We start from the raw sequence: 19,632 nt of genomic DNA, 5'->3' as shown, positions 1-19,632 counted from the left end.
CATGTACCATCTCAAGATACCAGCATTATTAGCATATCGATCTTTAAATCAAACATGGGGTTTTTGATAGGCACACTACAAATCCAGATTATGATTTAAGAAAACCAATAATCATGACACAAAAGGAGATGGAGTCGATAGTAAGAGATGTTTAGCAAATTAAAAGGAGTAAAAAGGCTTGATGAATACAACCCAGGGAAACTAACCCACCATTCCCTTTTCAAATACATGAAACGTTCGAGGTTGTCAAGAATTATAGGAGACGATACAATATGAGAGGTTAAAGAAATAATGACAGATGATAGTGAGATATAGATCAAAAATGGGAAAACAATCCTGTACTTCCTGAAACCTCTCATCTCATTGCTTAACAAATGAATTTCCTGTGGTGTATTATCCACAACTATCGTTCACAAGAAATTTTACAAAACGAGGACAATTTTAATTTGGGAAAGTTTTATTGCTTCTGCTACAGTAGTTTTTGTGAAAACCCATTTCCACTGGGTGGAATCTTGTAAAATTTACTCATATGGTAGAAAAAAAATAACAAATGGTAGACCAAATGAAAACACTAACATTCGAGAAAGTGGAATAAAGTATAAATACTGAAGAATGGAGTTTTTGAAATCAGTACTTTAAATTTTATGACAAGGATCATGATTAATAGGGCTTAGTTTTTCCAGACCTCTGAGTCTTAAGTAGACTCTTCTCGGCCTGGTATAAGGAATGATTCAAGATCCAAGCAATATACCAACGGGCCTAACCCCAAAACACAACATACAGAAGGGTTAAAGAAAACTAATATTTGTTATAACAGGCCACTTTATTACAAAAAAGGTTGCAGTATCACATTTGTATGTAAACACAATGTCCTGAAGAATTTAAAATTACATGTGCTAAAAAAGGAAAATTTCACAACAAAACTATTTAGGAGGACTCCTTTGATATGAATTGAAGAATTTCCCTTAATAGCAAATGATCTTTCCCTAGAATTCCAAAACTCATATAACACAGCAGTGTGGAAATTCTAGATTAACAAGTTAAATGCAAAATATATATATATATATTTCCCTCAAATTTACCAGTGGTAATACCATCGGATAAATAGCTAAGCAAGAGCACACAGTTTCAACCCTATACAACAGAATACTTACAGTTCTTCTTATATGAATATGTGTATTATGTGAATTAATAATTATCACTGTCAAAGTAATTCTTCATACTATGCTAAACATCATAATCCTTATAGGGTGGATGGAAAATTCATGAGCCACATTCCTTTTCAACTTTCCAAGATTATACTTTACATTCCTTTTGAGGGGAAAGTACTATCAGGTACTTGGAGGGTGGAACTGCCTTATATAAAAATTCTAAAAATTTAAAAATCCAAATAGTCTAAAAAAAAATCTGTCAAAAGTTAAAAAATTTTGTGTATACAAATGATGGATACGGATAAAAGCTTTAAAAAAATTGTCCTACAAAATTAAGGTGGTCTTCTAAGAACAGCATTAAATTTTAAAGCATTGCCATCATTAGCTTTAAGTGTTACTGATACTAAGGTAAACAAACTTATTCTCTGTTCCTGCACAGGAAGATTACCCTCTGCATTCCATGCCAAATGCAAAGACTTCCCCATCTCATGTTTGGTGAGATGGAATGTTAATGGCAATTTGTCCAAATAAACTCTCTTGATCACTCCCATCTTCAAAACTAAAACATCGAAAGCATGATCCAGGACCATTGTCACCATAGCTTCTTCCACCATTTCCTTTACCTGTTTAATAAAAAGGGACAGATACAGTTCCCCACTAACTTCCTGGACAATCTTGCCTGTTTGTTTTCTATCATTACATCTTTCTGTTATCCTCTGAAGTTGTAGCTGACTGCGTACTGTAGGCTGATACCTGCTGGGCTCCACAACTGCAGCTAATATACGATGAACCATGACATCTGCATAACGACGAATAGGCGATGTAAAGTGAGTGTAAAGTGGAACATTCAAGGCATAATGACTGAATGATTCATCCTTTACCATTCCTGCACAAAAATACTTGGCATTTTGCATAGGTTTACTACAAAGCGATACAATGACTTGAATCCTATTCAAAGAATACTTGTCATCGCCAATATAATGTTGAAGAGACCTTTGCAATGCTCCTGCACTCTTGATATCTAAGCATATGTCCATTCTCTCTAAAACACTTTGAAGAGTTTCCATGGGTTTTTCAAGTGGGGGAGGATGTCGTCTCAGAACTGCAATACCTGGGTAGCTATTGTGGATTTTATGAGCTACTGCTATATTTGCTAAAAGCATAAATTCTTCAATTAAACGGTTACTATCTTTGATGATGTATTCAAAAAAGCCATTTGGCATTCCTGATTCATGATCCAAATTGAAGGCAATCTTAACCTGATCTAACCTTAAGGCACCATCATCAAATCTTTTTTTTCTGAGATGTTTTGCAATTGCATGAAGATTGTTGACCACTTTACTTATATCAAGAGGGGTATAACCCCCTGTTATTTCTGGTAATTCATCTTTTGACCACTCTTTTCCTGGATCTTCAATCATATTCTGTGCATGATCATATGATAATTTAACACAGGAGCGAATAACAGTACGTCCAAACCACTCGCCAATCACTTTACCTTTTGGATCAAGTTCCCAAATGACTGAAAAGGCCAGGCGATCCTCTCCTGGGTTTAAGGAGCACAAATGCTCACAAAGTACCCTGGGCAACATTGGGATTACCTGAAAGTATGGAAAGCAATTGTTAATCTTGAGGCATAGATCTCTTGTGATTAAAAAAAAAACCTACTAGACAGGAATGATCTGGAGACATAATAACAACTCTTGAGTCCAAACCAGAGCACCTCAGGTGAGAATCAATATTGTGCACCATACAATCTGAATGAATTGTGTGAATAATGTTTAAATCACTTCAATGGGCCATAATTGACTCATGACAACACTAGTACCTTAGTACGAGATAGAGGGAGATGACCCAATTTGAGGTTTCACGGGGGAATACACTGCACCCCCCCCCCTTTCCAAGTCATCTTTTATATATTTACTAAAAAATGTACCCAGGGAGTGTTGTTGGTTTTATTCCTTATATTTTATGATATGTCAGCTGCAATTGTAATTTTGCAAACTGAAGTGCAAAGAGAGAGAGAAAAAAAAAAATGTATAACTCAATAAAAAGTACCCCATCTCCCCACTTAAGTACATCTCAAATATTTTTTCATAAATATACTCAGAATTTGCTACTGATTTAGTTCTTATCTCTTATGATATTGTGTGCAGCTGTAGTTCTTGTTAAAAAAATTTATTACTTGTTAAAAATAATACATTTTTACAAGTGTCTTGGAAAAAGAGGCAACCTACAGTGATGGAAATATACTCTTTCCACATATCATGGAAGGTACAGAAAATTTGTTAGAATTTCTCATAGTACCATGTGCATTTGCATACCTTCCTCTCTCCAATGATGTGTTTTTTCTTAAATTGGCCAATTTCAAGAGGAAAAAATAAAAAATAATGTTTGCAAAATGAATCTAAACTATTAAAAAGAAAAATGGCAAAATATCAGCACACGCAATATAGTAGGCTAGTAAACTTTGCTTTATACATGAAAAATTGGCTTAAGGTATCTACACTAGGCTTAATAAAAGTTTATGCCCATATATTTCTTATATTTTGAAATCTTAATTACACCAATAATCTGAGTCTCAACTTCTCATGACAGTCCAAGATTTATTAAAAATCAAAATATCTTTCAAATAAATTCCAACTTCAAATAACTTAGAAATACTGAATTATTATTAATAGGAGTTAGTTTTTCCAGACCTCTGAGTCTCAAGTAGACTCAGAGGTCTGGAAAAACTAACCCCTATTAATAATACTGAAGATTGCCAGAAGTTATTGAAGGTGTACTACTTGTATCAAAGCTCTGCTGCCTGTAAAAGAAAACTCATTCTCAAAATATTTTTCACTACTAAGGATTGCATTCTTTTCACTAGGACTGTCATGGTTATTCAAACAGAACTTAAAAAAATAAAGCTTTATTACATAAAAGTAAAATAATCATTCTTCTTCATAGCACTGCTCAACTTTTATATGGATGGCCCATAGGGTTTGTGCTTAATGTATTTAATAAATCTTATTCAATATACTGCCATACCTTAAAAATATAATGAGGTAAACTGAAATTGTTGAAGACTGACACAACTTTCAGAGGTCTCGTTTCCGAGTTCATACTTGATATTATACTGCTGGCTGAAAATTTAATAGTCCATTAAGATTTGGTTATAAGTGTTTCTCTGCATTCAGGATCATGTGGGTTATTCATCAAATAACCACAAAATGACGTGGCAAATTCAAACAAAGGATTATATACAGCAATTTTAATTTGGTGTTTTTTTCAGTAATAACAACTCTTGCCATTCAGCTGTTGGCCTAATGTTTTAATATTACTGTCAACCTTGCTACCCCACAATACCTGCCATTTGTTAAGATGATGAGTTTTAAAAGTGTAATGAATTAATGGCAAGCACAGGTATAATTTACTTAGTTTCAAATTTTCCCTACCTTCCACGAGAAGTTGAAAAGGACTATTTACAACCCCTTGTGGGGCCACTTTTACAAGACTTCATAAATTTTACTAACTTATGTTTTTCCTAATAAATAATTTTTTTTTATTTTGTAAAATTATAATTTCTGTTCATGCAATATCAAAACAGATAAGAAATAACATCAGTAACAAAATCTTAGCATAATTGTTTAAAACTATTTACGTAAATTTACCGAGAACGAAGATTCAGTAACTTCTTTTTTTACTTTTACATGTTTTTTCTAATATTTCTTTGCACTTTTCTTTGTAAAATTACATTTACAACCGACATACTATCGTAAAAGACAAGAACAAAAACCAACAGCATCCCCTTGGTATATTTACGGGAAAATTTACAAAGACGGCATGTGAAACAGAGACGTAATACATGGCCCCTTGAAGTTACGAGCAGAACTCAGTCCTGAGATGGCCAATTCGAAGTCCATCCATTAACAGTTAACATTAAAATGTCATCACTTTACATAAAGGTTAAAAGCTTTTTTATAAATGCTAAATATCACCTAGCTAGTGTACCTAATATTTCTTGGCTTAACCTTTTTCATTTTAATATACCACAGTTGTACAACATATCTTAAGTACATAAAACTTTTACTAGCCAAAGTATTCTAAACACAGCACCATCTATACTATTTCTTCAAGCTTACTATACTCCTCTACATTATTCTACTTACAGTCTGTAGTTACTTGCTCTCATCCTATTTTTTTCCAACAGTAGTTAACATCTGGTCCCTGTATATTGCATTACACTTTTAAATGTAATATGAAGTTTTCAAAATAAAACTAATATTGTAATACTTACTGAACACCTGAATTAGCCACTGACCAGCCCGAACTACATCCCTACAGATTTACCCACGTTTTTTTTAACTGTCAGCATTACCAACGCTGCAGGGTAGCCATCTGTGATACTTTGCGCCCTTGGATGCAAAGCACAACTTGAAGGCTCCGAAAGTGAAGAAGAACCAACTGACGCTTGACTAAAAACCTCTCGCAAGAAGAAACTGATTGGACTTGGGAAATGGAACGAGATGGCTACCTAGGGGAAACCAAATAAGATTCTCGGACAAGGTAAAAGTTCCTCAGTACGTGACAAATAAACTTTGAGAGCTCGAACTTGAAACAGCAGCATTTGTGGTCAGTCATCTGCTATACAATCATCCAACGATGCTGCTGCTACTCTACTTATGATGGTGACGACACGAAATTGCCCATCAAGGAGACTTCTTGTTTTCTAAACGACTGCTGCTGAGCTCAAGAGGCAGCCTCAACAGAACCTCCTTATGCATGTCCGGACAGTGAGAAGGCAGATGATTTAACAAGTCCCTCCTCTCCTTGACAAGAACGTAGTACAGCCAGCTGAAATGTTAGTCCGGTATGCAAAACCCCTCGAAACCGAAGTGATGAGGTTGTCAAACAGTCCAGGATCAGAGAAACACACATCAACTTTCAAAACATCCACAAAGAGTGGGACAAGGCTTCTGATGGCTGTGAAAGGTGTCTTCCAAATGCAAGCCTCGCAATCTGCAATCCCTACCACACAAGTCAATGAAGGAACCCAAGAGAGAAGAGCCTCAACAGATTCATAAAGTGGAACTCGGACACTGGCAGAAGGGTTACCCGCTACCTCATACAGAACACTTCCGGTTAGGAAGCAAGGTTGAATCCAGCCTCTCGGCCCCATAAGGGATGCTAGTCTAAAGTCATCTCCCCCAAAAGCTGCCCAACTCGGCCAAAACCAGATCAGCTTACTTGAATTTTAAGACTACTGGATTACTTGAATACAACGTATCAAACATTGCTTGAACTAACTGAGAGGTTCCTCTGGAGCCTGGCCTGCGGAAAAAGAGAACGGACAAAATCCACCATCCGTTTCTACTGCTTTCCTTAGCTGGAGACAAAAACACCCACAACTAGCAACTGATTGTCCCTTCAAAGGGTATGCTCTATAAGTCCTGTCCAACCACACTGGAACAAGAAAAGAAGAAGCGCTGAACACCCACAAAAGCAGCACCAAAGAACATGGAACTTACTACACCTAGTTGCTCACACCAATACCTGACATACAGGATCCCATCATATCTGAGCCAACCGATTGGGTTGCACAACAACATATCAACAAAACGATGATAAATTCATGACTTCTGAGTTAGTCGTACTCGACTGAGCAACCTGCACGGCCGCAACCCCCCCGGACACAATAACGTAACACCTGGCCAACCGTTCCCAGTTCCACAAATTGTGTATCAACTGAAGACTGACATAACACTGAGCTAGTCTCGCTCTACTGGGCATACCCGCACTACCCAGTGACGATAATGTAACACCTGTGTCGAATAAACCTTGGTGATGAACACCCACCCCCAAATAGTCAACCACACTGTTGAGCCGAACGTGTACCAACCAAAGACGATGACTATAACCTTGAGCCAGTCTCACTCGACTGCTAAACCCTGCACCAGCCAGTGACTATGACATAATACCTTTCCGACTACAAATGGGCAAGCAATGCCCTCTAAGAATGGAGAGGCTGCAAAACGCGATCCACAAACCCCTGTTACACCAACACTAAACCAAGATGAGAGTCCAGAGCTGAAGCTACATTGATCAAGTGAGGGAAGGCCATACTCCCGAAAACCCTGGAACCAAGGCCAAACCCACATGAACCCCTTGAAGGAGGAACAGAAAAAGCCGCTGGAAAAGGTTGAGATAGAAAGAAGTCACACTCAGAGTAACCACCGGAGCACCTAACACCAACATTGTGCCTTTAATAACAGGTTACAAACTGTGGAACCAATGGGAGCCGTAGACGGAAATTACCAGCTACCATAACGAAAGGAGGCTGAGGGAACAAAAGGTACTAACTATGGTGCAGACGAACTGCCAATGGCCGTAGCACCCTGCAATAACCGCGGTAGGCATGATATGTCTCAAACCCAGAAAGTATAAAAATGGGAAACTAAGAAGGAAGATTGCCACCTAAGCTATTGAAAGGAGGGGCTGAGGACACAATCGGTACCGATACAGTCAACAATGGTGCAGACGAATCATGAGCTGCCGTATCCCCTGCAAGAACCACAGAGGACACATTACATCTCAAACCCAGTAAAGGATGAAATTATGGAGTTGCGGAAGACTCTGCAACAGCCTGTGAAACATCCAGACAAGCAGCCTGAAAATTACAGGACCCATGGAAGGTGTTAATACGACAGCCCAGCCAAAATTACTTCCCTCAACCCCGAAGAGAGAGAGAGAGAGAGAGGGAGTCGTCGAAACCCCCAAAATTTCAGGATTAAAATGATGAAAACTCTTTGCTCTGCTATGTTAATGGCAAAGAAACAGGATGAGCGAGAGAAGACACCGAAGTGACCTCCGAAGAATGACCTGATAAAGAAGATTGTTCCCCACGATAATCTTGATGTTACGACTAATTCGACTTTACGATGGGGGTTAGTAATTAATGCTGGCACTACTACATTTTGAAAATAAGTTTCTATATCTCGCGCGCAGCTGGCGCAGGCAACAGCATGCAGTTAGGCAGCGAGAGAGTCGAGTTGAATATAGAATTTAGGCCAAAGTAGTAATGGGACCTATGAGGTCATTCAGTGCTGAAATGAAATTGACAGTACGTATAACGTTGAAAGGTGTAACAGGAGGAAAAACCTCTGTTGCACTATTAATGAAGTGTTAGGAGAGGGTGGAAAGTAAGATGAAGGAGAATATGAAAGAAGGAAAGTAAAAGGAAGGCAGACAGAGAGGCCAAATTACAATCATCTAACTTCTCTACCTCCATATCTTTATACCATCTTCTAAGTTAATAAGTATTGTCTTAACGATATACTAGTTGTAAAACTGTACAGCCATGAACAACTGAACGAGAAACTACACTGTTTGCCAATACAATCAAATCTGATAGCAACATCCGTTTATTTTATTCAATCAGTGTACGACAGTAAACACTTACCGTATGTATGTTATACACAAGTAGCTGAAATTGATAAGGTAATATTACGTGCATTGGCAACATGGATAAAACTCCCAAAGTTTTATATGAATTCAAACACAGCCGTGGTAAAATGAGAGAGAGAGAGAGAGAGAGAGAGAGAGAGAGAGAGAGAGAGAGAGAGAGAGAGAGAGAGAGAGACTACTAGCATAATAGAGCTCATTTACGGTTGTTTTCACACTAATAAAAAAATAATGTAAAGCTCGTAATACCGATGAAAACGAATGAAAATGAACGGAATCACCGAAATTTACGCAATGTATTAACAAAGGGGAAAAAAAGCTACCATGAGACATATTAGTTGAACAATATGACTTCATTCCATTAAGTTAAGTATCCAGATGACGTCACACTACCTAATTCCGTCACCCGAGGGAATATTCTTGGAAAGTAATGAAATGTACAAATTCCTTATGATTTCTGATTTATATGACACAAGATACCATTATGAGCCATGTTAAAATGTCAAGATAGTTATGAGACCATTTTCCCGCTTGACTACTGGAAGACGAAAGCATAGTATAGGTGGGGAGAAGCTTAGTTACGTCAGTCCGAGCTAGCCAATCAGAGCCAAGATGCTCTAGGGGAATAACACTACTTTCCTCTATTTACCTCGCCTGAGAATGAGTTAAATAAGGCGAGGTAACTCGCATCAGCCATCAAATGAATGATTGAATCCCGAACCAAAATATGACCGCTATATTAGAATTTACAATACGATAATATGAGGACACATACAATACTGGATTACAATGCTGGCAAGCCTACACAGTCCAACAATGCTGAAGTCGGACCGAATCTGATTCTCGTTCTTGTTTAATTACATTTTTGTATCGAATATCATACAATTCAATTCTCGTTTCGTGTTCAATTATTCTGGTACTGAATCATCATCAAGTCAGAATGTACTGAACCTCCAGGATTGGCCAATTTTAGTAGTCTACCGATATGTAGTATAAAGTATACTTTAGGCTGGACTACAGTTGTTAATGTTATTCAATTTCTCTTGTACTGAATTATCATAAGTCAACATGCATTGGCTAGAGATTTAACTGATTAATAATACCAGACTGTATATGAATAAAGCCAAATCAACAACCTGATCACCAGGATTACTACTACCACAAGACAAACCAAGCTTAGCCACAGAAAGGAAAAGGAACCTTTGAAGACAAAGGAGCTCTATCCAACAACTGCCCCGCCTAAAAGGCAAAAACGGCATCAACTCCAAAAAATGCGATTTTTTGTTTTGAGATTTTTTATTATCAATGGAATCTGCAAAAAGAGGCCAATCTTATCCTGAAGGTAGATTTAAGCCTATCTTGCCGTAAAGTAGAGTTTTAAAACAGGCAAAATGCATCAACTCTCACTGGTTTTTTCTACATTATTTGAAGGCAAAATTGCATCAAAACCATTCTTTTCTTTTGCGCCAGAATGCATCAACTCCATATGTCATGGAAATGATGCATTTTGCCTAAAAAAGAAGAAGCACATCAATGGAGAATAGTTGCGTTACACTTTGGACATGATGCGCTTTGCTGAGATACAAAATCCATGATGAATTTTGGAATATGCAATATGCCACAAAAAACAAAAACAATGGTTGCTCGCTAGGATTTGTAAAATGCCTGTCCAAAGAAAAGACCAACAACATCGGCAAGTGCAGAAAAAACGTGCTCCCCTTTATATATTCCTTTCTCAATAATTCTAGGGAATGAAATAAAGGTTTGCCAGACATTCTTTTATTCAAACTCTTGGTTACAGCAGTAATAGGGTCATTGTTGAACTGCTGAAAAATTCCAAATGAGTCTATTTTGGGGATGAACAAAGTTACAGTCTGACAAAAGAGGCCGGCATATCCCAGCAAATAAGAAAGATCACTCTGTTATTATAAAACATGTAGAGAAAGTACAATCCTCAAATATCTCACTACAGGAGGGAGCATGCCCCAAACCAGAAGGTAACATTTCATCAGAAACAAACTTGAGAGAAATGTTTGAAAGATTTCAAGTCACACAATCCAGAATATGATTGCACATACAGCACATACTCTGCAGTGTTCAAGAAAGAAAAAATTGGATTTGGTGAGCCTAAGGAAGACATCTGTGATGTATGTGCTGTTTACAAAAAACCTTCAAGAGGATGAAATTACAGGACAGTGTATATAATTCACAAGCAAGTCACATTACTAAGGTGCGAGAAGCTCGGAATGCCTACAATGAAGACAAAGAAAAAGAATGGAACTCAACGAGCAAGAGTTTATGCTGTAGATCTACAGAAAGTTCTTTGTTGCCAATGATTAACGGCCTAAAGAGTTGTATATTCACTCCTCGCCTTATAGTTTTCAATGAAACTTTTGCCAGCATAAAAGGGAAAAGAATCGAAGGAAGGGAAGACGGCTACAGCAAAAGACAAACATTATGCAGTACTCTGGGATGAATCAACTGCAGGAAGAAACAAAGAACATATAACTAATGCATATCTGTCTCTTATCCAGAAGGAAAGAGATGGAAATGATTTTGTGTTTCTGGGCAGAGATAATTGTGCAGCACAGAACAAAAATTGGAGCTTATATAATGCCATGGTAATTTCTTGTCAACTCTGATAATGAAGTTAATAGCAATAAATTTTAAAATATTTAACCGCAGGCCACACATTCATGGCTGCCGATGGTATACATGGCCATATTGAAAAGTCCCTGAGAAGACAAGGAGATTATATATGATTATGAAGACCTGAAATGGTCATTCAAAACTGTCAGCGACTAGAAACCCTTGATATCAACAAGAAGGTTTTTCAAGATACCAGCAATCAATAAACAGAGAGGAACAAGGTTGTTACAAGAAGAAACAGACATTATCATACTTAGAAACTCTTGTAGACGTCAAAGTTTGAGAAAGGGGCAATAGGATTTCATTGCAAGACAACTTTCAGCCATAGATAATTATCAATTTGCAAAACTTCCATCAAAAACTGTTGAACTATCAAGTGAACTCCTTTAAGACTCCCTGGATTATCTCAAGTGAAGAAAAAGCACATTGTGGAGTAGCTTGTATGCAAAATGCCTAAAAACCAGAAGAGGATTCTGGATAAATATGCCCGAAAACTCTAGGAGCGAAGATTTGCTGAAGAGTCATATATGTTGATCTGAAAATAAAATTAGACTGTTTTTCCTTGAGATCCAAAATTAGAGGTTAATTTTCAGGTTTAATTTCCAGAAAAGTAAGGTGGTCATAATTTTTTTTTTCTTATTACTAATACTGCAATCATTTTGAGTGTTATTTCTTTTGAGTTTTTGAAAAGGGAAATTTTTTAGGAATACTCTAAGAATGCCAAGTCAGACTGTAGCATTCAAGTAAAAACTAATTTTGGATTAATTTTCTATAAAATGTATTGTGCAAAAACTGAAGTTTTATTAGTTTTATTTCAAAGTTATTCTATTTTTTTTCTCTTGCCTCTCATTGAAAAAGATATGAATTTTTGTTCAATAAATAATAAAATATTCTATACCAGAGTCCAATATTTTTTGTTTTAATAACCAAGTCAGAGCCTTACCTTTAAATGCCATATATTAAATTTTATTTCAATCACTAAAACATGAGAAAAATACACATCACGTAATTATCTGATAACATAGTAGCCAAGTTTTTCAAAGCAGAACGCATCATGTCCACACTAGGACAAAGTTAGTCTGCTTTGGACAGCGAATTTGGGTATTAGTTAAAACATTTTGTGAAATTTAATGCAATAAAAAAATACTCCTACTAAGGTTAAACCATATGTTGACCGCAAAATTACAATATGCAGATAAAATTAGCAAAAGAATTATGATGAATCAAACCTTTATCATTGATTTTCTCAAAACTAATATTTTGGAGTTGATGCGTTTTGCCTTTGAGGGCAGAAACACCTCAGCAAAACCCGATAAACCAGAAACCACATCCAAATGACCAACCACAGACTAGACACCTTCTGTTGCAAAGAACTCGAAGCAGGAAATAAAACTCCTCTTCCTAAACACTACGCAACCTATTATCGCTACTCATCTGTCACTGGTGTAACTTTACATTGACCTTAGAACTTACACCCTAAGGGAATCTGTTGCTAAACTCTGCCTGCTCCGTGCCGCATCAGGGGTGGGGGGGGGGGGGGGGGGGGGGGGGGGGGGGGGGGGGGGGGGGGGGGGGGGGGGGGGGGGGGGGACTGGTAGATCCTACCCTCAGGGTTTGTGGTTCTCCATGACCCCCAGCACCCGTTAGGGCTGGTTCTGGAACAGGCAGGGAGCTGAAAGAGAAAGATTAGTATAACCTATGCTACTCTCTGAAATAGGTTACTCTCTATTTCAGTGATTTTGTCACCATCTTCTATTCAAACTAAAGCAGTCCTCTAACTGATCTAATGAACTAATCCTTACATTCTTTACACCTCTGCCTGACATTGCATTGCACTTCCCAAGAGCTAAAACAAAAGAATGTCTGTCATTTTGAGGGTACTCATTCTTCGTTGCACTTAGCACAGGAACGAAGCATGCAGACATCTCGACCAACAGCTGCTGGAGGCGAGGCTGATGAAGCAGAGATTGAGGTAAGGGTTTTCTTGATGAGGCTCAACCATCGCCTCCCGACAATAAAACAGAAGTTCCAACAGTCAAAAACCAATCGAAACATGATCCAAATTGGGGAAAATCAGAAGAGATGTCTTAAACAAAAGCCAAGGATATCAAACCCTACCAATGCCTCGCTAAACACTGTGAGGGTCGGGCTAGAAGACCAACAGTTCGCTGGAAGCAGGAACAAGTCCGGCTCTCCACGTGAACGAAGAACAATTGAGGAGAAGGGCCTTTGGTGGCCAGTATTTGCACCAGCGTTGCCAACGGTAACACAAGTAACTCATTTGACTACATTTTACCTGCAGCGTTGGTAATGCTGACAGTTAAAATTAGCCACTTAGTGGGTAAATCTGTGGAGATATAATTCGGGCTGGTCAGTGACCAGGGCTAATTCAGGTGTTAAGGAAGTGTATTGTAATAAATCTTATCAACAATCTGTTTGATCTTAAGTATCTTGAGGTTGTATGTACCTTCTGAGTGAGGTAGATGCTTGTGGCTCTCTCTGAAGCCATTATGTCCAGTGGGCTTTCCTCAGCTATGAAGTAACTAACATCTGCAATATGCACTCCCACTCTGAAATTCCCAGAAGGCAGGGGTTGACAGGACATGGCATCATCAAGGTCCCTTGCTGTTGAAGGGTCAATGGTGAAGATGCATTCATTCCTTAAATCTGTGCGATTATTAATTTCCTGAAAAAAAGAAAAAGCATTAAGTAATATATACTTATTACCAAGAGGTTAATCAACCATTGTTTCAAAGATCACAGCATTTTTAGGTTTGTTCTTTTGCATGAAAATTACTCTTAACTTACTACTTGGTAATTTTAGTTATACTTTCATAATAAAATTTAAGTTTCATATATACTTACCATGTAAATACATAGCTAGTTTGTAACTCGCGCAGCAGCAGTAGTGCTTCAATTGTTTGTGTGATTATTTCTCCCCACTATCAGGAATACTAGGAATGACTTAGCAAATAACATCGTGTTCATGCCCTTAAGTCCATGAGAGGGGAAGAGGGTGGGCTCTGATTCTGTAATTACTTGGTAAGTGTAGGGGTGTGGGGGTTGAGCCAAGGGTTGCCTCTCCATAAATGGGAGCTTTGCAGTGGAGGATAGGCCTGATAGCTAGCAAAGCATACACAAGTGCCCTTGCCCAGGGCACATTACCAACATTAAGAACAACCAGACAATGCTGTCACTTACACTGAAGGACCACTACCCAACCACTAAGACTGGTGGATACTCAAGGTACATTGTACCCCCAGGCTCCCCAAAAACTCGAAAATCTTACAGCAAGGCAAAAAATAGAAAAAGTGTGCTTCCTACGAGTCCTCATCCAATACCATGACAGCCATTGACAATAGACCCAAGGCATTGCAATTTTCAAACAGTTTCGACTTCTTTCAAATAGTGAGACGTGAAAAGTGATTTGCACTTACGGTAGGTCAATTCAGAAAGGAAGTAAGGGACATTGTGCCTGAAAGCTAAAGAGGTAGAGACTGCCCTGACTGTCATGAACTTTCTCTTTGAAAGCAAAATGTCATCCTGAATCTGAGTGAGCGTGCGCCTCAGAAATTAAGTCCCTTAGGAAGAAGGACAATGCGAGACAGGTACTTGACAGAACACCAGAGGATACTGGATGACCATCTGATCTCGGTCCAGTTCAGGGAATACCTCAAAGCCATATCAGGACACAGAACTCTCTCTTCTTTCTCAGAGCCAAGGATGTCCATTAAGTTCTTAATGGAGAAAGAACTGGGCCAGGGCTAGGATGGGTCCTCATTCTTAGCTAAAAATCCAAGGGTAAAGCAGCAAACTTCTCCTTGTGAAAATCCTACCCTTTTACGAATGGTACATTTAGCAGTAGACAACGCCTGGAGGAAGTGAGTCTTTTGGGTGAGGTTCCTAAAAGAGGAACGTAGGGTTTCAAAAGCGTAACGTGTCAACCACTTCAACACTATGTCCAGGTCCCAAGAGACCAGATCTTCCTTCCTTTGCATGGACATATCAAAGGATCTGATGTGGTCATTAAGATCTGGGTTTCATGCAAGATCCAGGACCCTGTGCTTAAACACAGAGATAAGCATAGCTTGATACCCCTGAATGGTGGAGGACAAAAGATTCCTAGATCTCAGATAAGGGAGGAAATCCACAATTTGGGTCACAGATGTCTTATAAGAAGAGACATTGTACCCGAGACACCCACTTCAGAAAAGTGCCTACTTAGCCTGGAAGATGTGGCTAGATGATTGACACCTGCATCTTGCAATAACCTCTGCAGCACATCTTGAAAACCTTTCCGCTCTGGCAAGCATCTGGATAGTCTGAAGCCTATTAGGGCACGAGTGGACAACCCTTGGTAGTATCTCTTAAAGTGAGGTTGTCTGAGTAGACATGAAGTGAGGTTGTCTGAGTAGACATGGTTTTTGGAGAAGAGTTTGGAAAGTCGACCAACACTGAGTGAGGTCCGGGAACCATTCTTTCATGAGCCAGAACGAGGCATTGAGGGTGATCACAATGTTGCGATGAGCCTGAAACTTGTTCAGCATTCCCTGACCATGTTGAAGGGTGAGAAGGCATAGAGGTCCAAGTTGGACAAATCTTGCTGCATGGTGCCTGTTGCCCATGCTAGAGGGTCTGGGGATGGAGAACAAAATAGGGGAAGGTGATGGTTCCTTGAGGTGGCAAACAGGTTCAATGTCGGCCTGCCCAACAGTTTCCATAGATCCTGACAGACCAGGGAATCCAAGGTCCACTTGGTGGGAAGGACCTGCTTCTGACAGTTCAGTTTGTTTGCCTCAACATTTAATTTGGCCCTGAATAAATCTAGTGACTAGAATCACCAGAGTTTGATTTACCCACAGTAGAAGGTCTCTTGCTTTCTGGCAGAGAAAATGAGCGAGTGCTGCCTTGCTTTTGTATGTTCGTTAGGGCTGTGATATTGTCTGAATGGACCACCACAGTCTTGTTGTCAACTATGGTCAAGAAGCAATGAAACCTTAAGTGAAATGTTTTCAGATCTCTGACGTTGATGTGAATGTTCTGTTCTCCTGGGGACCATGTCCAAGAAACTTTCTTGCTCCCCAAGAGGGCTCCCCAACCAAGATCCAAGGCATCTGAGTAGAAGTCTAGGTTAGGGCTCAGAGGAGGAAGGGACTTTCCTTCCAAAACTCTTTGCTCAAACAGCCACCCTTGCTTTGTTTGTTTGTATGGTGTTTTTACATTGCATGAAACCAGTGGTTATTCAGCAACAGGACCAACGGCTTTACGTGACTTCTGAACCACGTTGAGAGTGAACCTCTATCACCAGAAATAGACCTCTCTCACTACTCAATGGAATGCTAGAAAATCAAACTCGCAGCCACAGAGGTGGCACGCCAACACCATACCAACTTGATCTCTGAGGTTATGGGAAACATGTAGGTGTTTTCCATAATCCCGTGTGTTTTCCTGTCCCAGTTGGCCTTGAAGTAGAATTGCAAAAATATCATAGAAAGTCTGCCAAACATGACGAATGTCTCGACAGACAACAGTGTCTCCAATAGGGTCATCCAATGATGGGCTGAGCAAGATGAAAGGGCTAGATACTTGTGGACCGTCTGAGGGCAGCTGGTGATTAAGAATAAGAAGAAGAATAATAATGATGATAATAATAATAATAATAATAATAATAATAATAATAAAAAAAGGCAGTTGTGACTTGTCCCAAAAAGGAGGTTCTCTTGCAATGGGGTCAACAGGGACTTCTGAAGGTTGATGACAATGCCCACTTCCTGAGTGAGGAGAATAAAATTGTTCAAGTCCTTTGCACGCTTTTCCATCGAAGGGGATTGAAGAAGCCAGTCATTCAGATACAGAATGACGTTTATGCCAAGTGGCTATCATTCTCCTACTTCATTATCACTTATTTCACCACTTGAGAGCTAGTCACCACTCTCATACTCTTCCTCAGAAGGAACACATTCCTTGGAAGATTTATATCTTTTTTCACTCATGTTTTTGCAGTAAAAACAAAGAAAATCATCAAATAAATAAAATCACAAAAAAACACGAGTGAACTCAACCATAACTGTGCATCAACTGATGAGAAGGCTGTGAGGTCATAAATAAGAATGTCCACGATTGGCTGACAAAAAAATAAGAGCAGCTCAGTGTGTCTTGGTACAGTCTACCCACGCCTGCAAAAACCAGTACGAGGCATAACCCAACACTACAAGCTTTCCTATTACGCTATGGAGTTATGACGACATATACGCGTTGCAGAGAGTGTCACTGTACCCTATCCATGACGCTGTAGAAACGTCACGGTCCCAAAGGGGTTAAGGTAGGAAAGGGAAAGTGAAGAAATAGAAGACATAAATTGGGGAGATATACAACTAGTGTTAGTGGAACAAAAGAGAAAGCCTAAAAAGAGGAGTAGAAAGAGTAAGGGTACATTTACAGTTATTTGATTTGAGGAGTTTGAGAAGCAGGTAGGTGTGAGAAGTGAAAATATCCTTGCAATGTTGTTGGGTAGTAGTGAGGATGAGGACGTAATAGATTTTGAAGGATTTGAGTGGGATGTGGACTTGGTGAGTACAAGGAATGTATATGAGGATATGCAAGTGTGAAGACGACGGTACGTATAGTGTGTGCAAGTCCCCTTTGAGTGAAAGTGTTGAAAGAGTGAATGTGGGAGTGAGTGCGAGTAAGAAAGAGTTAGAAGGCAAGTGTAAATAAGGAAAATTTTGATAGCTTGAGAGCATGGAAGAGATGATAGCAGCCATGTCAGGTGTTGGCAAAGTTGAAGGCGATGCAAGTATTCAGAGTTTAAATGAGCTTGGTGTAAGTAGTTCAGAACCAAGGTTAGGAAAGTCCAATGTGGTTAGTCAGTGAAGAAGAGGTGATGTATGAGACCATGGACCTGAGGTCAAGGTCCAATTCCAGAGTACAGTGGGGTAGTTAAAAAAAAAAAAAAAAAAAAAAAAAGTCAGGGGGTGTGATAGTATTTTTATTAGGTTAGGCAATTTTGAAACTAGATTTTAGGATCTAATTATTTTATTTATGTTTGTGTGTTCTTGCGGGTGAGGGATTGTTTAATTAATGTTCATTGTCCATTTTAATTAGTTTTTCACTGCAGTTTGATAGACAGGGATGAGTGAGCGAGTCACGCCCACCGTCACTTGGATACCCACTTTCACACTGATGTCTACCTTCACTTGGATGCCCACCTCTTTTGGATATAGTAACTGAATCAAGTACTTATTACAAAGGATAGTATGGTACTTGAGAACTTGAGAGAAGCGCAGAAAGTGTGAATTGGACTAACAGTGAAGTGGTTTACCAAATTCAAACTCAAGTTCTCCATCTTTGCTGGACATTCCATAGCAGACATGATAAGTCGGAATTATCTTTCGAACTTTGGAAGGGTTTCCGTTCTATGTGGGGAAAAGTGTAAGATTAAGACCAATAGCATTACATAAAGATTCTTAAATGGTTGTCACAATTTTTAAAGTTAAGGAAATAAGTTTAGATTCGTAGGTGGTCTGGGTAAAATCAAGTAATCTCAAGTTAGGCTACATTAGATATAGGGATATGATGATATGTTTGATGAGAAAGGAATAAGATTGAGTAAGTTTTACCCTGTAACTTTAAGGTAATAAATTAGGTTAAGGAGAACTGGAGTTTTATTTGCTAACCTTCCAATTTGTTCCCACTATCCTGCTTCAACTGTGAAAAAGAAGACCCCTACAGGGTCTCAAAGGAGCCCTACTGGACACTGCATGGTGTGTAATGGAGTACTGAGCATCAGTTCTCTGTTTCTACTGCCTCATCAATCTACCTCTTCAAGAATAGTAAGGAGGAATGTAGTACTACTGATCTGCTTAAAAAACAGGCTAAATATAACTCCACCAAAACACTCAATGCAAATGGGAATCAAGGAAACTGAAAGGATTTACATACTCTACGGTAAAGCACAAAGTGCGTTCAACTGAGGAAATGAGGTAATGAGATGCACTGAACATGAGCAGAGCAGAACACTGTCTATCCTGCCTGGAGTGACACTGAGGGCTGCATGGACCAAGGCAACCTTGAGCTGTGCATGCTACTCAACCCAAACACTGAGCACTGCATGGACCAAGGCAAACTTGAGCTGTGCATGCTTCTCAACCCAAACACTGAGCACTGCATGGACCAAGGCAACTTGAGCTGTGCATGCTTCTAAACAACCCAAACACTGAGCACTGCATGGACCAAGGCAACTTGAGCTGTGCATGCTTCTCAACCCAAACACTGAGCACTGCATGGACCAGGGCAAACTTGAGCTGTGCATGCTTCTCAACCCAAACACTGAGCACTGCATGGACCAGGGCAAACTTGAGCTGTGCATGCTTCTCAACCCAAACAA

General features: G+C 39.1%; 1 protein-coding gene and 1 long non-coding RNA gene across 16 annotated transcripts in view; both read right to left on the bottom strand.

The window, feature by feature from the left end:
- Positions 1-804: 804 nt before the first annotated feature.
- The window catches only part of LOC135217998 (DIS3-like exonuclease 2), a 445,369-nt gene continuing 426,541 nt past the window's right edge, over positions 805-19,632 (bottom strand). For all 15 annotated transcript variants that reach the window (XM_064254129.1, XM_064254137.1, XM_064254139.1 and 12 more), the window contains 2 exons: positions 13,714-13,932; positions 805-2,752 (listed from right to left, as the gene is read on the bottom strand). In XM_064254129.1, coding sequence (XP_064110199.1) covers positions 1,484-2,752; positions 13,714-13,932 — 1,488 coding nt within the window. In that variant the 3' untranslated portion in view covers positions 805-1,483. The remainder of the gene's footprint in view (positions 2,753-13,713; positions 13,933-19,632) is intronic.
- Positions 3,517-12,754, bottom strand: LOC135217999 (uncharacterized). The gene is made up of 2 exons (XR_010315261.1): positions 12,545-12,754; positions 3,517-9,827 (listed from the first exon to the last, which is right to left on the bottom strand). It is a non-coding gene; the product is annotated as an uncharacterized LOC135217999 (long non-coding RNA).

The sequence above is a fragment of the Macrobrachium nipponense genome, chromosome 9 (genome assembly GCF_015104395.2).
Source record: "Macrobrachium nipponense isolate FS-2020 chromosome 9, ASM1510439v2, whole genome shotgun sequence".
In the NCBI taxonomy this organism is placed as follows: Eukaryota; Metazoa; Arthropoda; class Malacostraca; order Decapoda; family Palaemonidae; genus Macrobrachium; species Macrobrachium nipponense.
The sequence above is the reverse complement of the archived record's forward strand: the minus strand, read 5'-3'. Positions and strand labels throughout refer to the sequence as shown.